Genomic DNA, 23398 nt, shown 5'->3' with positions numbered 1-23398 from the left:
GAAATAGGAACAATCAAAACTGATGTTGAAGCGAACAAAAAGGGTGTGGACGCGCATACACAGGAAATAGGAACAATCAAAACCGATATTGAAGCGAACAAAAAAAATGTAGACACGTATTGGCGGGGAATAGGATTAATCAAAACTGATGTTGCAGCGAACAAAAAAGGTATAGACGTGCATACATATGAAATAGGAACAATCAAACTTGATGTTGCAGCGAACAAAAAAAGTATGACCGAGAATACACGGGAAATAGAAACAATCAAAACTAATGTTGCAACGAACAAGAATAATATAGACGCGAATTTGCGGAGAATAGAAATAATCAAAACTGATGTTGAAGCGATTAAAGACGGACTACCGAGAATAACAGAGCAACTCGAAACTAATATTGAAGCGAACAAAAAAAATGTAGACGCGTATGGAGGGGAAATAAAAACAATCAAAACTGATGTTGAAGCGATTAAGGACAGACTACCTAGAATGACAGAGCAACTCGAAAAAATGAAAACACATCATGGGATCATCGGCAGTGGCGTATACACGGTTCAATACGGATCATTCGATTGGACTCCTACGCGTAATGCAATAGATGTCACCGCAATTGTTAAGGGTATTTATCGATTGACATTGATTTCGGCGATGCAGTTCAGTATATCATCGCCGAGTTCATCCGGGTTTAACAATACAATATCAACAATCATCGACAAGGATACAATCGAACGGTTTATAATTAAAGCCGTTGATAGCAGTCTATTTAGGGCAAACATCACATGGTATGCGGAATTTGTAGTGGATCTAAGTAATTAAAAACACTAGCTCTTTTAAAATAAAAATGACCACCAAGGTAATTGAATCAGAGGTATCACCGACGTCACATCAATATCGATTCGATACCGCAAAAGAATTCTCCGCGAACTTAAAAACGCTTTCCGAACAATACCGTGCAAAAATAAAAAAATACCGTCGTAAAATAACCGCCATCGACGCGGTCGTGTACTCGGTGTCGGGTATAGTAGCTGGCACCGGTGTTATTTTATCCACGGTAACCACGATAGCCCCGATCGCTGTTCCAATCGCTATCTCCGCGATGACAACAATTGCTGGAGTCGCCAACGCAATCACTAAAAAGATATCATCGTGTTTTCAGAAAAAACTCAACGAGTATACAGTAAAACATCAAATAGTATCCGACGCGTACTCGAAATTATCCGGGTTGATCTCATTATCGATTGATAATTTGTTCGTATCCGATGTTGAATTCTCCGCGATGGTCCAGTTATATAGCTCCGCGATGTCAAAAATCGAGGATTTTTAACTGGAAGCCGGGAACCACCTGGTTGCTGAAATTAGACACTAAAGACAACGAATAATAATAATGTCGCTGAACCCCGAAGGGTTTCAATTACTTCAGCGGATCGCGGAGAACACCACTCCGGTACAAACAAATATGATATCAATAACATCAACGAAACCCGAATTCAGTGTGAACTTCCCGTCGCCGGTTCCAGTGAAGGAAATAGCGCTGGCAAAATTGCGAGTATATCACAGTTGGCCTAATATTCGAGCGGACGCATTTAACGGACAACAACCTAATAACTCGCTGGTTTTTGCACGGAAAAATAAACCCGATGGGACCCCAGACTGGGAGGAGGTTACAATACCAACTGGGTCATACCAAATAGAGCAAATCAATAAAGAATTTCAACGCAGAATAAAATCGATCACAGGAAAGGAATCAAAAATCGCTATTACGGTTCATGAACCGACGTTATCATCGACGATTGAAATAAGCACACCGGGGTATATGGTTGATATTTATAACAGTTCAATAAGAACCATACTAGGATGGCCTAAGAATCCACCCGCGGACACCCCCCCATCAACTATCCTCAGACACGATAACGGAGATGGTGGTAGGCATATTGCTCCATACAACGTAAATATTGCATCGGTGATAGCGATTAATCTAGTGTGTGATGCTATCGAAGGAAGTTACCAGGTAGATACCAAGCAATCAAATCAGGCTCAACAGGGATATATCCTTTATTCGTTTTCACCAACAGCCCCTCCGGGATTTTTAATCGTTGAGAGTCCGATTAATCCGGTCTATATGCGATGCCATGATCGGTTTTTAACGAGAATTAATTTTAAAATTACCGATCAGTCAAATAACCTAATTGATCTGCAAGAGGAGGAGTTAGTGATCACTCTGTTTGTAAGATCATAGCAGCAGGGGGGGCGATGACATCAACGCGGTCGTCGATGTGCTTACCGGACGCTGACGACGCTGGGGATCGGCGCGCAGAAGGTATTAATTAAACCAAATGACGTCCGGACGATCCCCTCGACGACGACGTCGTTTTTTTTTTACCAGGCGCTGACGACACCGGATCCGCTGAGTGCAGAAAGTATTAATTAAGCCAAATGACGATTGGACAAAATGTCCGATTCGCCCCCCCTGCTGCTCATAAACCATGTGTCTTGATAATAGTATTATACTTAGACATCACATAAACCATGTGTTTTCATAATAGTATTATACACAGACATCACATAAACCATGTGTTTTCATAATAGTATTATACACAGACATCACATAAACCATGTGTCTTTATAATAGTATTATACATAGACAGCACATAAACCATATGTTTTCATAATAGTATTATACATAGACATCACATAAACCATGTGTTTTCATAATAGTATTATACAAAGACATCACATAAACCATGTGTCTTTATAATAGTTATACATAGACATCACATAAACCATGTGTTTTCATAATAGTATTATACAAAGACATCACATAAACCATGTGTCTTTATCATAGTATTATACATAGACATCACATAAACCATGTGTGTTTATCATAGTATTATACATAGACAGCACATAAACCATGTGTTTTTATAATAGTATTATACAAAGACATCACTTAATCCATGTGTTTTCATAATAGTATTATACAAAGACATCACATAAACCATGTGTCTTTATAATAGTTATACATAGACATCACATAAACCATGTGTTTTCATAATAGTATTATACAAAGACATCACTTAAACCATGTGTTTTCATAATAGTATTATACAAAGACATCACATAAACCATGTGTCTTTATCATAGTATTATACATAGACATCACATAAACCATGTGTTTTCATAATAGTATTATACAAAGACATCACTTAAACCATGTGTTTTCGTAATAGTATTATACAAAGACATCACATAAACCATGTGTCTTTATAATAGTATTATACATAGACATCACATAAACCATGTGTCTTTATCATAGTATTATACATAGACATCACATAAACCATGTGTCTTTATAATAGTATTATACATAGACATCACATAAACCATGTGTCTTTATAATAGTATTATACATAGACATCACATAAACCATGTGTTTTCATAATACATGTAGTATTATACAAAGACATCACATAATCCATGTGTTTTTATAATAGTATTATACATAGACATCACATAAACCATGTGTCTTTATAATAGTATTATACATAGACATCACATAAACCATGTGTTTTCATAATAGTATTATATACAGACATCACATAAACCATGTGTTTTCATAATAGTATTATACACAGACATCACATAAACCATGTGTCTTTATAATAGTATTATACATAGACATCACATAAACCATGTGTCTTGATAATAGTATTATACATAGACATCACATAAACCATGTGTTTTCATAATAGTATTATACACAGACATCACATAAACCATGTGTTTTCATAATAGTATTATACACAGACATCACATAAACCATGTGTCTTTATAATAGTATTATACATAGACATCACATGAACCATATGTTTTCATAATAGTATTATACATAGACATCACATAAACCATGTGTTTTCATAATAGTATTATACAAAGACATCACATAAACCATGTGTCTTTATAATAGTTATACATAGACATCACATAAACCATGTGTTTTCATAATAGTATTATACAGACATCACATAAACCATGTGTTTTCATAATAGTATTATACAAAGACATCACATAAACCATGTGTCTTTATCATAGTATTATACATAGACATCACATAAACCATGTGTCTTTATCATAGTATTATACATAGACATCACATAAACCATGTGTTTTCATAATAGTATTATACAAAGACATCACTTAATCCATGTGTTTTCATAATAGTATTATACAAAGACATCACTTAAACCATGTGTTTTCATAATAGTATTATACAAAGACATCACATAAACCATGTGTCTTTATAATAGTATTATACATAGACATCACATAAACCATGTGTTTTCATAATAGTATTATACAAAGACATCACATAAACCATGTGTTTTCATAATAGTATTATACAAAGACATCACATAAACCATGTGTCTTTATAATAGTATTATACAAAGACATCACATAAACCATGTGTTTTCATAACAGTATTATACATAGACATCACATAAACCATGTGTTTTCATAATAGTATTATACAAAGACATCACATAAACCATGTGTCTTTATAATAGTATTATACAAAGACATCACATAAACCATGTGTCTTTATAATAGTATTATACAAAGACATCACATAAACCATGTGTTTTCATAACAGTATTATACATAGACATCACATAAACCATGTGTCTTTATAATAGTATTATACAAAGACATCACATAAACCATGTGGGGGCCCCGAGTGGCCGAGTGGTCTAAAGTGCTCTCCGTCACAGATCACTACCATCTCACCTCTGTCTGCGTAGGTTCGAGTCTCGGGCTCGGCCAATGTGGATATGTGAGAAAGCTTGCCAGTAGCTTCTCGTGGGTCGGTGGTTCTTTCCGGGGTTTTCCCGGGTTCTTCCTCCACCATTAATACTGGCCGCCATGTATAGCCTATCTTGTGCTGAAAAATGGCGTTAAACCCTATAACAACAATAACAACATAAACCATGTGTCTTTATAATAGTATAATACAAAGACATCACATAGACCATGTGTTTTCATAATAGTATTATACAAAGACATCACATAAACCATGTGTTTTCATAATAGTATTATACATAGACATCACATAAACCATGTGTTTTCATAATAGTATTATACATAGACATCACATAAACCATGTGTGTTTATCATAGTATTATACATAGACATCACATAAACCATGTGTTTTCATAATAGTATTATACATAGACATCACATAAACCATGTGTTTTCATAATAGTATTATACATAGACAGCACATAAACCATGTGTCTTTATAATAGTATTATACATAGACATCACATAAACCATGTGTTTTCATAATAGTATTATACATAGACATCACATAGACCATGTGTTTTCATAATAGTATTATACAAAGACATCACATAAACCATGTGTTTTCATAATAGTATTATACATAGACATCACATAAACCATGTGTTTTCATAATAGTATTATACAAAGACATCACATAAACCATGTGTTTTCATAATAGTATTATACAAAGACATCACATAAACCATGTGTCTTTATAATAGTATTATACAAAGACATCACATAAACCATGTGTCTTTATAATAGTATTATACATAGACATCGCATAAACCATGTGTCTTTATAATAGTATTATACATAGACATTGCATAAACCATGTGTCTTTATAATAGTATTATACATAGACATCACATAAACCATGTGTTTTCATAATAGTATTATACATAGACATCACATAAACCATGTGTTTTCATAATAGTATTATACAAAGACATCACATAAACCATGTGTTTTCATAATAGTATTATACATAGACATCACATAAACTATGTGTCTTTATAATAGTATTATACAAAGACATCACATAAACCATGTGTCTTTATAATAGTATTATACATAGACATCACATAAACCATGTGTTTTCATAATAGTATTATACATAGACATCACATAAACCATGTGTTTTCATAAACCATGTGTTTTCATAATAGTATTATACAAAGACATCACATAAACCATGTGTCTTTATAATAGTATTATACAAAGACATCACATAAACCATGTGTTTTCATAATAGTATTATACATAAACTGCTCCTGAAAAAATCAAATAGAGGCCAGAACAGTTTCTAATTCAACATTTTTTTTATTCATTAGCATTAACTACAAATAGTAACAATTATATTTTGCCAAAAACACTCACAACTGAAGTACCTAGTGCACATTTGTATTTCTCACCACAGCCTCTCCTGGGTCATTCTTCAGTCATTTGTGTAAATTTTCCCAGCATTTCTCGTACTTTCTTCATCTCTTCATCCCTTCCCTTTGTGAATGTACTCTCTCTTGTCATCATTTAATTTCTGCTTTGTTGACATCTTGCAAATAGTTCACATGTTTACGGTTGTCACAGCACAGTGCATTGACTGTTTACCAGCAGCAATGTCAGTGAAAGTACATTGTTCGATATAATTCTGGATTATGGTTGAGTCGATGATTGCAACCTTTTCTGATTGGTCAGTGCTATCCTAAGACCTTTTCTGATTGGTCAGTACTATCCTAAGACCATACACCTTTTCTTATCACGAGTAATGAAATCAGTGCTGGGGGGTGGGGGGTACACCGGGTTTGTTCTACTTGCTCCAAGACTGTTTTGATAATAATCACAATAAATACTTGATGAGTGGATGAGTGGCTTAACACATGTTCGTTTGCACTTTGAGCATTTATTGCACCTAATCAATCACAGGATGTTCATTCATAGGTACTGAATCAACAATAAATAGATTAATTAACCATTAAACAGAATGTTGACTCATGATCACTTCTTAACTGATGTGATAGATGGCCAGTGGGAATTTGGACTGGCCCAATGGATTATCACTTCTTAACTGATATGATAGGTGGCATTTGGACTGGCCCAGTGGATTATCACTTCTTAACTGATGTGATAGGTGGCCAGCGGGAATTTGGATTGGCCCAGTGGATTATCACTTCATAACTGGTATGATAGGTGGCCAGCGGGAATTTGGACTGGCCCAGTGGATTATCACTTCTTAGCTGATGTGATAGGTGGCATTTGGACTGGCCCAGTGGATTATCACTTCTTAACTGATGTGATAGGTGGCATTTGGACTGGCCCAGTAACTGCTGGGTTTTACTAATCCACTGGCAAAAGCAGCACTAACTGTGGGATAGCAGGGTAGCATTAATTTGAAGCCCTGAGGTATTGTTAATGATTGTAAACTGGTATGCAGTTTTTCACATGTGTGTGTGTGTGTGTGTGTTTGTGTGTCTGTATGTGTGTAAGCATAAATGTGTATTTATTGACAAAATAGTTACTCTTTCTTCTATGCTCCCATTTTCAATTACATCTGGGAAATTATGGGAAATTGAGGAGCGGGCAGATTCTGTTAAGTTCATAGAGATTTATTCCATTAACAAAACATGAGGCAATATTGAATATGGCATTTATTTTAAGTACTTTAGCATAAAATTTCTATCCATTGTAGTCCTAATATACACGTATATTTTATAAGTTAGTCCTAATATACACATATATTTTATAAGTTAGTCCTAATATACAGGTATATTTTATAAGTTAGTTCTAATATACATGTATATTTTTTATAAGTTAGTCCTAATATACAGGTATATTTTATAAGTTAGTTCTAATATACATGTTTATTTTTTATAAGTTAGTCCTAATATACACATATATTTTATAAGTTAGTCCTAATATACAGGTATATTTTATAAGTTAGTCCTAATATACACATATATTTTATAAGTTAGTCCTAATATACAGGTATATTTTATAAGTTAGTCCTGTTATATACATATATTTTATTAGTCCTAATATACAGGTATATTTTATAAGCTAGTCCTAATATACACATATATTTTATAAGTTAGTCCTAATATACACATATATTTTATAAGTTAGTCCTAATATACAGGTATATTTTATAAGTTAGTCCTAATATACACATGTATTTTATAAGTTAGTCCTAATATACAGGTATATTTTATAAGTTACTGCAAGGGATGATTAGGGCCACAGGTTGAAATGCAGGAGCATAATGGTAATCTCCATTTCCATCTGTCCATCTGTCCCTCTGTCCATCTGTCCATTTATCGCACGGTTCCTCTTTCCAGGTATTTTTTCCTGAAAATCAACAGGGTGGCCTGCATATATTTGTGAAAGGAGGTATTGAAGGTTATAAGAAAAAAGAAAACATCATTATACTTAATTTTTAAATGTCCAGGAACATTTTCAATACTTAATGAAAAAATTTACAGAAAATTTTTCAATCCAGAACTTCAGCTGTTGTTTGTTTTAGTAATATCCTTCCATGTTTCAATAGTTTTTGCAAAACTATTTATTTATAAAACTTTATTTTTTTCTTTCATGAAACTTTAGAATTTTATCCAAGAAAACATTTGATTCCACTCTACTGCTTGTATTATTATCTTACTATAAGCAGTCTGACTACCTCAAAAAGAAATATTTCACTATATTGATGAGCATTTCTAGTAAAGTCAAATGGTTTTGTATGTCTGCTGTGAATGTAATATATTTTTTACACACAGTAGAAAATCTATGGTTAATAAACAAGTGCATGTTATACTTGGACACGTGCTTGTATTCGCTGATTGTATGAAGCAGATGGCTGATAAGAATGACTGATTCTGTGTGCTAGGGAAATGTACTTAAAATAGCTGATAAAATGACTGCTTCTGTGTACTAGGGAACTGTACTTAATTTACTGATAAAATGATTGCTTTTATGTGCTAGGGAAATGTACTTAATTTACTGATAAAATGATTGCTTTTATGTGCTAGGGAAATGTACTTAATTTACTGATAAAATGACTGCTTCTGTGTACTAGGGATATGTACTTAATTTACTGATAAAATGACTGCTTCTGTGTGCTAGGGAAATGTACTTAATTTACTGATAAAAATGACTGCTTCTGTGTGCTAGGGAAATGTACTTAAAATAGCTGATAAAATGACTGCTTCTGTGTGCTAGAGAAATGTACTTAAAATAGCTGATAAAATGACTGCTTCTGTGTACTAGGGAACTGTACTTAATTTACTGATAAAAATGACTGCTTCTGTGTACTAGGGAAATGTACTTAATTTACTGATAAAAATGACTGCTTCTGTGTACTAGGGAAATGTACTTAATTTACTGATAAAAATGACTGCTTCTGTGTACTAGGGAAATGTACTTAATTTACTGATAAAAATGACTGCTTCTGTGTGCTAGGGAACTGTACTTAAAATAGCTGAAAAAATGACTGCTAGGGAACTGTACTTAATTTACTGATAAAAATGACTGCTTCTGTGTGCTAGGGAAATGTTCTTAATTAAATGATAAAAATTACTGCTTCTCTGTGCTAATTTACTTAAAATAACTGAAAAAAATTATTGCTTCTGTGTGTTAGGGAAATGTTCTTAATTAACTGATAAAAATTACTGCTTCTCTATGCTAGGGAAACGTACTTAACTGATAAAAAAATGAGCTAGGGAAATGTACTCAATTGACTGATAAAAATGACTGCTTATGTGTGCTAGGGAAATGTACTTAAAATAGCTGACAAATGACTGCTTCTATGTGCTAGGGAAATGTACTTAATTAACTGATAAAAATGACTGCTTCTGTGTGCTAGGGAAATGTACTTAATTAACTGATAAAAATGACTGCTTCTGTGTGCTAGGGAAATGTACTTAAAATAGCTGATAAAATGACTGCTTCTGTGTGTTAGGGAAATGTTCTTAATTAACTGATAAAAATTACTGCTTCTCTATGCTAGGGAAATGTACTTAACTGATAAAAAAATGAGCTAGGGAAATGTACTCAATTGACTGATAAAAATGACTGCTTATGTGTGCTAGGGAAATGTACTTAAAATAGCTGACAAATGACTGCTTCTATGTGCTAGGGAAATGTACTTAATTAACTGATAAAAATGACTGCTTCTATGTGCTAGGGAAATGTACTTAATTAACTGATAAAAATGACTGCTTCTGTGTGCTAGGGAAATGTACTTAATTAACTGATAAAAATGACTGCTTCTGTGTGCTAGGGAAATGTACTTAATTAACTGATAAAAATGACTGCTTCTGTGTGATAGGGAAATGTACTTAAAATAGCTGATAAAATGACTGCTTCTATGTGCTAGGGAAATGTACTTAAAATAGCTGATAAAATGACTGCCTCTATGTGCTAGAGAAATGTATTTAAAATAGCTGATAAAATGACTGCTTCTGTTTGCTAGGGAAATGTACTTATAATAGCACTGTGTGATCTACTATCAGACATAGATGTGCCTTATATAATTTTGTCTTGCTTACATCATTTTAGACAGAGTTATGGCCCTTGTCATTTGATTTCATATCTTTACATGCTTGTTGTTGTTGTTGTTTAACGCCATTTTTCAGCACACGATAGGCTATACAGGGCGGCCAGTATTAATGGTAGAGCAAGAACTTGGGAAAACCCCGGAAAGAACCACCAACCAATGGGAAGCTAGTGGCAAGCTTTCTCACATATCCACATTAGCCGAATCCAAGACTCAAACCCATGCAGACAGAGGTGAGATGGCAGTGATCCGTAACGAAGAGCGCTTTAGACCACTCGGCCACTCAAGGCCCCCTCTTTTACATGGACTTTTGCTTGTAATCAGCATAGATCAAGAACAATTTAAAATTCTCAGGCAGTTTGATTTGAAGATTGTTTCATTGTTCTGTATGTATCTATTATAGGTCTTGTCTACAGCATTTAGGGCAGAATTATGGTCCTTGTGATCAGCTTCATATCTTTAAATGGAATTTTGCTTCATCTTATGAATCCCTAATGGAGTTGGATTTCCTGAATTACATCTCACCATTTCGAGGAGTTATGGCCACTAAATGGACATGTTCTTCTAATATTGCTTTTTCCAAACAAGTTCCTCTGTTTTAAGGCCATATTGCACAAATTTGGACCCTTTGTATTGCACCCAGTTCAAGACCCTAATGAGCAAATTGGGGTCCTTTGTATTGCACCCAGTTCAAGACCCTAATGAGCAAATTGGGGCCCTTTGTAATTCATCCATCACTAGTAACTCTTAAGTGATATATATTATGTGATCACTTTGGAGTTAAAACTCTTATTAAGTGATATATTGTATATGATCACTTTGGAGTTATAACTCTTATTAAGTTATATATTGTATGTGATCACATTGGAGTTAAAACTCTTCTTAAGTGATATATTGTATGTGGTTGCTTTGGAGTTATGACTCTTATTAAGTTATATATTTTATATGATCACTTTCGAGTTATAACTCTTATTAAGTTATATATTGTATGTGATCACATTGGAGTTAAAACTCTAATTAAGTGATATATTGTATGTGATCACTTTGGAGGTAAATTGTTCTCTGTTACAGGCTTTCTTGAGACTTGACAGCAGTGGAATTGGGCTAATCAGAAAGAAAGACCTAAAGTCACTATTAGAGATATTTGTCATGCCAGTACATGGGGAGGACTTCAGTGAACTCTGGTCAAGGTGAGTCTGGTCTATTGGAATGGTTTTTTGTCCATCGTCCATCATCCAGTGTCCATCCATCAAGACAAGTTTGTTATTGCAACTCCTTCTATACTACTTGGAGGATTGCTATGAAACTTAACACACACATTGGTCCTGTAGTTGGTCCTAAATGAAAATGATGTTGCTGCTCAGCCATCTAATATTGTCACCAAGCAGCCATCTTTAAAGTATTGTTATCACTACCCCAACTGAATGGAGTTATATTTACCTTGGGTCTTTACTGTGAGAATTTTTATGATGTCTAGTTGGTCCTAAATCATGATGACATTTTATGTGTTGTCCAGTATGGCCACAACAGCAGCTATCTTGAAAATCTTCTGATGAACAGAAAGTCTTATCAACATGGGGTTTCGCACTCTTAAGATGTTTAGTTGGTTGTAAATGAATGTGGTTCTACGTAGACCTCCAATATGGCCACCACAAGAGCTATCTTGAAAATGTTAAAATTACTTCTTCAGAATGAATGATCATTTCAGCTTGGGGGTTTCACTACAAGACTTATTATGTTTTTCTTGTTGGTCCTAAATGAAAATGGTACTTGGTCCTAAATGAAAATGGTACTTGGTCCTACATGAAAATTATACTTGGTCCTAAATGAAAATGTTACTTGGTCCTGCATGAAAATGGTACTTGGTCCTACATGAAAATGATACTTGGTCCTAAATGAAAATGATAATTGGTCCTACATGAAAATGGTACTTGGGTCCTACATGAAAATGGTAATAATCTGACATCCAGATTGCTAGCCATGGTGGCCATCTTGAAAATCAAATTATCACTTCTTCTCCTGAATGGAAAGTTATATCAATGTGGGGTTTTCACCAGAAGACATCTTGTGATGTCTAGCTGATCCTAAATGAAAATATGCTACCTTGATATCCAATATGTCCACCACTTGAATCAAAATACTTCCTTTGTATATATTAAAAAGTTTCAGAGGGGAAACTTTTGTGGAATATTTCATCTGTTTATCTGTACAGCATGCTCCAAAATTGAAATAAATTCCTCTATATCCTCAAAAAGGCATTTGTGAAAGAGTGATGCTTTATAGTAGGTTTCAAGGAAAAATGCTGTTGACTGTGACTAATGAAAGGAAAATTTGATTTTAGATCATGGGCAGCTAATTATTGTATGAGCTATAGAACCAGTCTAGGTGTGGTAGTATATTAAATACTATATTTAGGTAAATAAATGTCACTGATTGGCTGAAACAAAATGTACTGGAAGTTATTAACATAATTTGTGTCTTATGAGGCCTATAAGAAGTAAACTGTATGCAATAGTAGGCTGAACCTAAACCCAATTTCATTTTATATCTGTCACTGCACAGGTAAACAGAAAGATTTCACTGGGCCAGACTTATTACTCTGCACCTTCCCCTGCACGGGAAGTTTTATAAAAAAAATAGCTGTGCAGCCTGCTGTTTTCATCCTTTTAATAGTTTCCTCTTGGATAGATCATTCATAGTATGTCAGTGTGTTGTACAATCTTACCATAAAAGCATTCTAATTTATCCAAACATTAACATCAGTCTATGGGAATTCAGTTAGTTGTCAATGCCCTTGTGGAAGATTTTGACAGTTAAGTTTTTGTACTCTTCCAGAAAATAGTCTGTTTGTTTGATTGGGGAGAGGGGATCTGCAGTCAGTATTTTTTTGATCGCGTTTTCCATATTGCAAATTAGTAACTGGTTTTACTTAAACCATGGAAAAAATTCAATATTCATACTCATTTGTTACAACCCAAAATATATTTATTCACCCTATGCATGGCATAATCTATATTTTTATCTTGCTATAGATTTATTGATCATTTTATAGAGAGGTTATCTATTCACTTAGCAAAAAATGAGACATGACATTTCTGTACTTTGAATACCCAAGCTGAGTGTGTGATACTTAATACATGAAGTAACTTTTCAGGTTTGATGAGGATGGGAAGGGCTTTGTGTCACACAGTGATTTCCTAGCAAAGATTGGAGCATCCGAGTTCACCCCTGGAGACCTTGTTGGCCCCAGCACAGAAATAATTGATCAAAGCCGTAAGCATCTAGAGGATCACAGTGAACAACAACAGGCAAAACATGAGAGGCTAACACTCCACCAGGCCCAGAGGGCAGCATTCATGACTGCTGAACAGGTGGAGAGGATACTTAGGTCAGTGGACAGGAAATATTGACTTATTCATCCATCTGATAGTTAATTTGTATCCATTTGGCTGTTCAGTCAGCCAGCCATCTTTCATACATTTGTTCCAGAGCATAGCTCTAAAACTATTCAAACCATATTGATGAATCATATCAGTCCATAAACATACAGGGATATATCTATGAATTGGTCTATATGTTTATCAGTCCATAAACATACAGGGATATATCTATGAATTGGTCTATATGTTTATCAGTCCATAAACATACAGGGATATATCTATGAATTGGTCTATATGTTTATCAGTCCATAAACATACAGGGATATATCTGTGAATCAGTCTATACATTTATCAGTCCATAAACATACAGGGATATATCTATGAATTGGTCTGTATGTTTATCAGTCCATAAACATACAAGGATATATCTATGAATTGGTCTATATGTTTATCAGTCCATAAACATACAGGGATATATCTGTGAATCAGTCTATACATTTATCAGTCCATAAACATACAGGGATATATCTATGAATTGGTCTGTATGTTTATCAGTCCATAAACATACAGGGATATATCTATGAATTGGTCTGTATGTTTATCAGTCCATAAGCATACAGGGATATATCTGTGAATCAGTCTGTACATTTATCAGTCCATAAGCATACAGGGATATATATATGAATTGGTCTATATGTTTATCAGTCCATAAGCATACAGGGATATATCTGTGAATCAGTCTATACATTTATCAGTCCATAAACATACAGGGATATATCTATGAATTGGTCTATATGTTTATCAGTCCATAAGCATACAGGGATATATCTGTGAATCAGTCTATACATTTATCAGTCCATAAACATACAGAGATATATCTATGAATTGGTCTGTATGTTTATCAGTCCATAAACATACAGGGATATATCTATGAATTGGTCTGTATGTTTATCAGTCCATAAGCATACAGGGATATATCTGTGAATCAGTCTATACATTTATCAGTCCATAAACATACAGGGATATATATATGAATTGGTCTATATGTTTATCAGTCCATGAACATACAGGGATATATATATGAATCAGTCTATATGTTTATCAGTCCATAAACATACAGGGATATATATATGAATCGGTCTATATGTTTATCAGTCCATAAACATACAGGGATATATATATGAATCGGTCTATATGTTTATCAGTCCATAAACATACAGGGATATATATATGAATCGGTCTATATGTTTATCAGTCCATAAACATACAGGGATATATATATGAATCAGTCTATACATTTATCAGTCCATGAACATACAGGGATATATCTATGAATTGGTCTGTATGTTTATCAGTCCATAAACATATTTGCATAAACAACTTAACTCACAGACCATTTAAGATATTTCACCCAATCAAGATATTTCAACCAATTAAGATCTTTCAACCAAAGTTGGTACAGATGTCAAGCATTAGTTACATAGAGGTGACTTTTGATACTTTTTATTATACCATGAAAAGAAGTTGCTATTTATGTAGTATATAAACTGACTGTGCTGGACCGTAGGGTACTATCATGGGTAGTTTATGAATTGAGAGTGCTGGACCCTAGGGTACTATCATGGGTAGTTTATGAACTGAGAGTGCTGAACCCTAGTGTGCTATCATGGGTAGTTTATGAACTGAGAGTGCTGGACCCTAGTTTACTGTCATAGGCAGTTTATGAACTGAGAGTGCTGAACCCTAGTATACTATCATCGGTAGTTTATGAACTGAGAGTGCTGGACCCTAGTTTACTGTCATAGGTAGTTTATGAAACAAGAGTATTGGACCCTAGGATGCTGTCATAAAGTAGTTTATGAACTGAGAAAGCTGGACCCTAGGGTACTGTCACAGATAGTTTATGAACTGAGAGTGCTGGACCCTTGGGTACTGTCATATGTAATTCATGAACTGAGATTGTTGGACCATAGGGTACTGTCATAGGTAGTTTATGAAATAGGAGTGTTGGACCCAAGGGTACTGTCATAGGTAGTTTATGAAATAGGAGTGTTGGACCCTAGGGTACTGTCATAGGTAGTTTATGAAATAGGAGTGTTGGACCCTAGGGTACTGTCATAGGTGGTTTATGAAATATGAGTGTTGGACCCAAGGGTACTGTCATAGGTAGTTTATGAAATGAGAGTGCTAGACTATGGGGTACTGTCATCAGTAGTTTATGAAATGAGAGTTTGGACCCTAGGGTACTATTATAGGTCATTTATGAACTGAGAGTGCTGGCCCTAGGGTACTGTCATAAAATAGTTTATAAACTAAGGGTTCTGGACCATAGGGTATTTTCATAAAGTAGTTTATGAACTGAGAGTGGTGATTATATTGTTTTAACCGTTTCAAGCAAAAATTATTTGTTGTCAGCATATTTGTGTTCTTTTGTATTCTTTACTTTGGGTGTTTATAGAGGTTAATTGATGACAAAAATATCCATAAGTTGGCACACATTCTTAGAAGCAGATCCATGAATTTAAGTACTATTAAAAATATCCATTTTTATAAAACCACAAAAATTTATAATTACAAAAATTAAACCACTGTATATTTTTGTATCACCTGTTAAATGTATAATATATTTTGTGGCATGAATTGTGTTGCCACTCAAGTATCATGATAAACTGTGATCATGACCAAGCAGCTGATACAGAACTATTAACCATCTTGATTTTTTATTTTTATTCTTTTCCTGATTTCTATGCAGGTCAGCTAAAGAGAAAATCTTAAAAATGTACATTTGTCATGCTTTTTGTAAAATAAAATGATTATATTGAAAATCTGTTTCTGCAGTCAAATTTTATTAAACTGAAGTCCAGATAGATTGTCCAAAATTACCAGCTGCATTACATCCCATCACTAAGGATTGGTTTACTGTTATGTGTTATGTCATTCTAGAACAAGTCAACCATCCACTGTTGTTGAAGTTCATTGATTTTATGGTCATTTAAAGTAAAATTACAGTCACAAATTATGATCAAAATCAGAATTATGTGTTATCGGTAATTATCAGAAGCAGAAAAAGGCCTTTAATTACTAAATTATGAAAGATGCAGAAACTAGGGCTCCAGCAATTATTCAGTGTCAAACCAAGAAATGTTATGAGAACTTTTTATTTTGCCCACCATTTGTTGTGGGGATTATTCATTGCCAAACTTGGAAGTGTTATGAGGACTGTCTGATTAGGCCCCCACCATTTGTTGTGGGGATTATTCATTGCCAAACTTGGAAGTGTTATGAGGACTGTCTGATTAGGCCCCCACTATTTGTTCTGTTTTTTTTCCCCAAGCACATTGTATTATGTGGTAATGATAAATCCTTCTAAACATTGAAATAGGATTTAGACCTTTCAGTGGGGTATTCATGAGGGGAAAATGAGCAAGGAAGAAAGAAGTAGAAGATGAAGAATATTGAAAAATAAGTCCTCTTTCATTGTATTATAGATGTATAATGTTGAGCATTATTGGGTAATGCAGGGTGAAATTTGATGTTTGGAGATAAAGAATTGCAATTAAAGAGGGAGAAGTCCTAAATGAAACATTTGACTTATTTATAAGAGTTATTGTTGATACATTTGACTAAAATTAGGGACCTGGTGTATTTTTTTATCAGTGTGTCTTTTTTAAACATAAAAGTTAGAAATAAGGCCAAGATCAAAATTAGAATGTGAATTATTTTGTAATTGTTTCTAATAATGTCATTGCTTGCTTTCCTTTTTTCTATCAGTCTGTTTATTTTATTTACATAGTTAATCTCTTTAAAAGACATCTGTCCACAAAGGAGAAAATTATTTGGTTTCTAGAATGTTCTTGATTGACAGATTACATGGTGAATTTCTACCCTTATTTCTTTGAAGATACTGGTGATATCTTTATTTGTGCTTGATATATTTATCAGGATGGATTTCATCTCACAACAATCTCATAGATTTGTAATGTTTTTATTCCTCACTAATTTGGAATAGAAATTTCATTTTTCAGCATATTTATGCTCTGTGAATACTTGGTAATCATTTTTTTAGTTCAGTAAGGTTATATAGGTTTTTACCTATCTTATTATCTGTATAAAAAAATTAAATTTGAATTAAATAAAGTATTGTCATTTAAAATTTGGATGAAATCTTTTCAGAGATAAGATCCGAGACAAGTACACAGATTTTTACTCAGCCTTCAAGAAGTATGACACGCAGAACAAGGGAAGCCTCTCAGTTAATGACGTACAGAAAGTACTAATGGATCTAAACTGCTTCCTCGATGATGAACAATTTTTCAGGCTGCTGGACATGTAGGTTTTATTGACTTAAAGCATTTCAGAGTATGGTATAAAATGTATGCAGTCAAAATGCAAATTACTCAAAAAAATAATGGTACTTACTGTAAACCTACCATAGTGGACACATCCATATAATGGTCACTTGCTAATTAAAGACAATGTTCCAGTATTATTATTATTATTTTCTTTTGAACCTCTATATAAAGGACATCTATTTATAAGGGTCAATACTGAATGGCCTATTTATTCTTCTTGGTAGACAGTAGTTATTACAGTAAGTAACCTCTCTTGCTACTGATTCAGTTCAGGAGAAGCAATATCTGACACTGTGTCATGTTTGATAGATTCTATGTTAGCATTTCAATTTTGTTAATAATTCTAATGAACTTTTACTAATTTGACCTCAATGCAATAACAATAATTCCCTAATATAATCATCTTTCTTATGTTGTATTTTCAATCATAGTTATTGCTTTGGATTTCAAAAGAGTAGACCAGAACATTTATATGCTTTTGAAATGCATTCACTATTCTGAGGGAAAACTATTTTCCTTTCATTGTGACTAGTAATAATGACTCTTCTCATTTTATGTCTGATGAACAGTGCCTTGCCCACTTTTGTCTCTTGTTTTCTGTACTACAGATGAGCTGGAGACTAAAATTCTTAAATTTATGTCTCAGCAATTTCTGTATATATGACGCAGTAAAAAATATTTTTAATAATATTTATGCCTCAGCCATATATATATATATGTCTATTACATCATGTCTTGTCACAAATTTTATTTCTGCTCAGTAACTTTTGAAGGACTTCTTGTATTTAAATAACATATGGTTGGACATATTTTACACCCTGAAGAATGAGGTCAAGTTGTTGTTGTTGTTGTTGTTGTGGGGTTTAACACCATTTTTCAGCACACGATAGGCTGTACATAGCGGCCAGTATTAATGATGGAGGAAGAACCCGGGAAAACCCCGGAAAGAACCACTGACACACGAGAAGCTACTTGCAAGCTTTCTCACATACCAACACTGGCTGAATCCAAGACTCGAACCCATGCAGACAGAGGTGAGATGGCAGTGATCAGTAACGGAGAGTGCGTTAGACCACTCGGCCACTCGGGGCCTCAATGAGGTCAAGTAAGATTTTCATCATTTTCTGGCACAGTTTTAAATTATCATGGTTTCCATTTGTCTTTGGACTTTGCCCATGAGTATCCTCACAGTAACATTCAAAGGATTTTATGGATTGAAACTAATGGTGCTTTAAATTACAAATACTTAGGTCAAGTTCAATTTTCATCATTTTCCTGTGAAATTGTATGGAATGATGGCCGCCATTTGAATGAGAATGTTTCTTTTAAATTTCTTTTAGTAAATTTTGAAGGATTCAGTGAACTGAAACCAAAGTTGTTTTGAAGTTTTATATTGATAACCCTAGATCAAGTTTGATCTTTGTTGTTTTCTTGTGAAATGTTATGGTAGTGTCACCCTTGTTTGACAACTTTGCCCTTCAGATTGATGTTTGCAGTTTTCTGGCAAAATGTTATGATGTTGTCACCCATGTGTGAGAACTCTGGCTTTTAGTTTGATCTCTACCATTTTCTAGGAATGGTGTTGTCAACTTTGTTTGAGTACCCTACTCTTTGGTTACATCATATTAGTGGATACATCAGTATCATATGGAAACATGTCTAGCTCATATTTACTACAACATTTATTAGGAATTTATTTCTGCATGATGCATCAGTATATTACAGTTATCTTTGTTTACTTTTAGCATTGGTCTACCAACCAATAAGAGCAGGTTAAGCTTTGAGGATTTCTTGCATGCATTTGAGGATGGACGGAAGTCAAGCTATGCACGAAGAGAAAAGGATGTGCAAATTGAAGAATACTCCAACCTCACTCCTCAAGAGGCAGAACAGAAACTAAGAGAATCTGTCTCATTACAAGTGGAGGTGCTTGAAAGGGTAGGTAACTCTGTATGGCAATATTACTCAGCTCTGAAATGGGACAGAGGTGTAGAGATGGAGAGTACCTAAAACTTTGTTTCAAGTAAATATTAAAAATGATGGTTTTATATTTTGGCCTCAATTTTAAAACTGCATCATAAATACTTTTCTGTAGTTTGCTCAGCATGCTGTAATATTGTACAAAGAATTTTATACAGATGCCATAAGGTATAATATTGTACAAAGAATTTTATACAGATACCATAAGGTATAATTTTGTACAAAGAATTTTATACAGATACCATAAGGTATAATATTGTACAAAGAATTTTATACAGATACCATAAGGTATAATATTGTACAAAGAATTTTATACAGATACCATAAGGTATAATATTGTACAAAGAATTTTATACAGATACCATAAGGTATAATATTGTACAAAGAATTTTATACAGATACCATAAGGTATAATATTGTACAAAGAATTTTATTCAGATACCATAAGGTATAATATTGTACAAAGAATTGTATACAGATACCATAAGGTATAATATTGTACAAAGAATTTTATACAGATACCATAAGGTGAAGCATAGTATGTCATAATGTTCTTTGTCCATCTGTCTGTTACCAGTTTTGTTTCCATGAAATAACTTAATTGTCAACATCTACAGCTACCAAACTTTGTGGATGGCTTGCAATTAGGGTAAGGAAGAATCCTATTGATTTCGGGATCAAAAGGTCAGAGGTCAGGGTCATTAACTAAAAGAAAATTGTTTTTCCACAATAACTTTAGTTCTTTATCAACCAACTAGTTTCCAAAACCTTTTGGATGACTTGCACTTAGGGCAAGTTAGATCCCTATTGATTTTGGGGTCAAAAGGTCAAAGTCATTGAAACTAAGAGAAGAAGAATGATATAGGCACAAAAAAGTTGTTATTTATATAGAGGACTGTTAAGCAGGTGGACCTATAATGTGCTGCTCATGTCACTCTTGTTGATTGTATTGTTTGGACTCTTTGGTCTTAAACTAGATAACAGAAAAGAGCAAAAACCAGCAGATTTTGTAAAATTCAACAAATAATTTATTTCCCCAGAATACAAAAGTGAAAAGTAAAAATAAAACTAACAACCTTGTGAATTAAATCCCAAATACATGTAGTCCTAAAAGTTCTATCACAGGGTCCAGATGTACAGAGTTCCTAATGAATTTCAGTGCTGTTCCAAATGAATTATAGTATTGAATGTGCTGATGTGCCACTAGTCTCAAATGTGCTTGTGTGCCAACAGTCTTGATGTATCACAATGATATAATCCAAAATGTCATTGAATGAATTCACAGTAATCCTAAAGTAGTGCTTTAGTCTGAAAATATTCAACACTTTGTAATTACAATGAATAATTTAAATAAATAAATCCTCTCAAATGAAAACTGAATACATTAATACAATTGATTCCATATGAATGACTAATTATAATATAATCAGCCTTAATATAAAAACCTAAGACACAACTTGAAAACAAGGACATGAGTCAAAAGTTCATTTTTGAACATTCTAAGTGATAAGCAATCTTATATAGATCCCACTACTCTGTGATCTTAAATGGAAATATCCATGAAACTGTAAACAGAATTTGTTTCTTGAAAGTTCTGAGGTCAGAATCAAGTTGTTTCCAGAACTCAAACTTAGTAAACATATTTACTCAATATGATATTTGACATGTAGCCCCAACTCCTACCCTCAGTTATGGATAAAGGTCAATCACTCAATACAAATTTAAAAATATATATATATATATATATATATATATATATATATATATATATATATATATATATATATATATATATATATAATCATGGACAATAGCCAATGCACAATACAAATTAAATGTACATAAGATATAATCATGGACAAAAGCCAATACACAATACAAATTAATTGTAACATAACATATAAACATGGACAAAAGCCAATACACAAACAAATTAATTGTACATAACATATAATCATGGACAAAAGCCAATACACAATGCAAATTAATTGTAACATAACATAAAATCATGGACAAAAGCCAATACACAATACAAATTAAATGTACATAAGATATAATCATGGACAAAAGCCAATACACAGTACATATTAAATGTACAAAACATATAAACATGGACAAAAGCCAATACACAAATTAATTGTACATAACATATAATCATGGACAAAAGCCAATGCACAATGCAAATTAATTGTACATAAGATATAATCATGGACAAAAGCCAATACACAATGCAAATTAATTGTAACATAACATAAAATCATGGACAAAAGCCAATACACAATACAAATTAAATGTACATAACATATAATCATGGACAAAAGCCAATACACAATGCAAATTAATTGTACATAAGATATAATCATGGACAATAGCCAATACACAATGCAAATTAATTGTAACATAATGCATGATCATGGACAAAAGCCAATACAAAATGCAAATTAATTGTACATAAGATATAATCATGGACAAAAGCCAATACAAAATGCAAATTAATTGTACATAAGATATAATCATGGACAAAAGCCAATACACAATGCAAATTAATTGTACATAAGATATAATCATGGACAAAAGCCAATACACAATGCAAATTAATTGTAAAATAACATATAATCATGGACAAAAGCCAATACACAAACAAATTAATTGTACATAACATATAATCATGGACAAAAGCCAATACACAATGCAGATTAATTGTACATATAATCATGGACAAAAGCCAATACACAATACAAATTAAATGTACATAAGATATAATCATGGACAAAAGCCAATACACAATACAAATTAAACGAACATAACATATAATCATGGACAAAAGCCAATACACAATCCAAATTAATTGTACATAACAGTATATAGTCCTTGAAGCATATGGTGCACTGGAATTTGTGTTGCTCTTCTTTTATTTATACTGTGAGGTTAATCATTTGTGAATATTTTCAACCATCACTGCCTCTGCTTTAACCCTTGACCTCATAGAGTGTATGGCTTTTTAGCCCTCCTATACACAGTGCAGTGCACTATAAATAGAACACCTTGATGAGGGGCCTACTCCTATTCTTAACCCTTGACCTCATAGAGTGTATGGCTTTTTAGCCCTCCTATGCACAGTGCAGTGTACTATAAATAGAACACTTTGATGAGGGGCCTACTCCTATTCTTAACCCTTGACCTCATAGAGTGTATGGCTTTTTAGCCCTCCTATGCACAGTGCAGTGCACTATAAATAGAACACCTTGATGAGGGGCCTACTCCTATTCTTAACCCTTCACTTCATAGAGTGTATGGCTTTTTAGCGC

The 23398-nt window shown here is 33.4% G+C and overlaps 1 protein-coding gene across 3 annotated transcripts in view; it reads left to right on the top strand.

Annotated features, from left to right (window-relative positions):
* The window catches only part of LOC149785999 (EF-hand calcium-binding domain-containing protein 6-like), a 172160-nt gene that overhangs the window by 117127 nt on the left and 31635 nt on the right, over nt 1-23398 (top strand). For all 3 annotated transcript variants that reach the window (XM_089976282.1, XM_089976281.1, XM_089976280.1), the window contains 4 exons: nt 11450-11568; nt 13533-13766; nt 17932-18087; nt 19856-20048. In XM_089976282.1, coding sequence (XP_089832408.1) covers nt 11450-11568; nt 13533-13766; nt 17932-18087; nt 19856-20048 — 702 coding nt within the window. The remainder of the gene's footprint in view (nt 1-11449; nt 11569-13532; nt 13767-17931; nt 18088-19855; nt 20049-23398) is intronic.

The sequence above is a fragment of the Sinohyriopsis cumingii genome, chromosome 12 (assembly GCF_028554795.1).
Source record: "Sinohyriopsis cumingii isolate HCF-2022 chromosome 12, ASM2855479v2, whole genome shotgun sequence".
Classification (NCBI taxonomy): domain Eukaryota; kingdom Metazoa; phylum Mollusca; class Bivalvia; order Unionida; family Unionidae; genus Sinohyriopsis; species Sinohyriopsis cumingii.
Note: the sequence above shows the minus strand (reverse complement) of the source record. Positions and strands in the feature narration are given on the sequence as shown.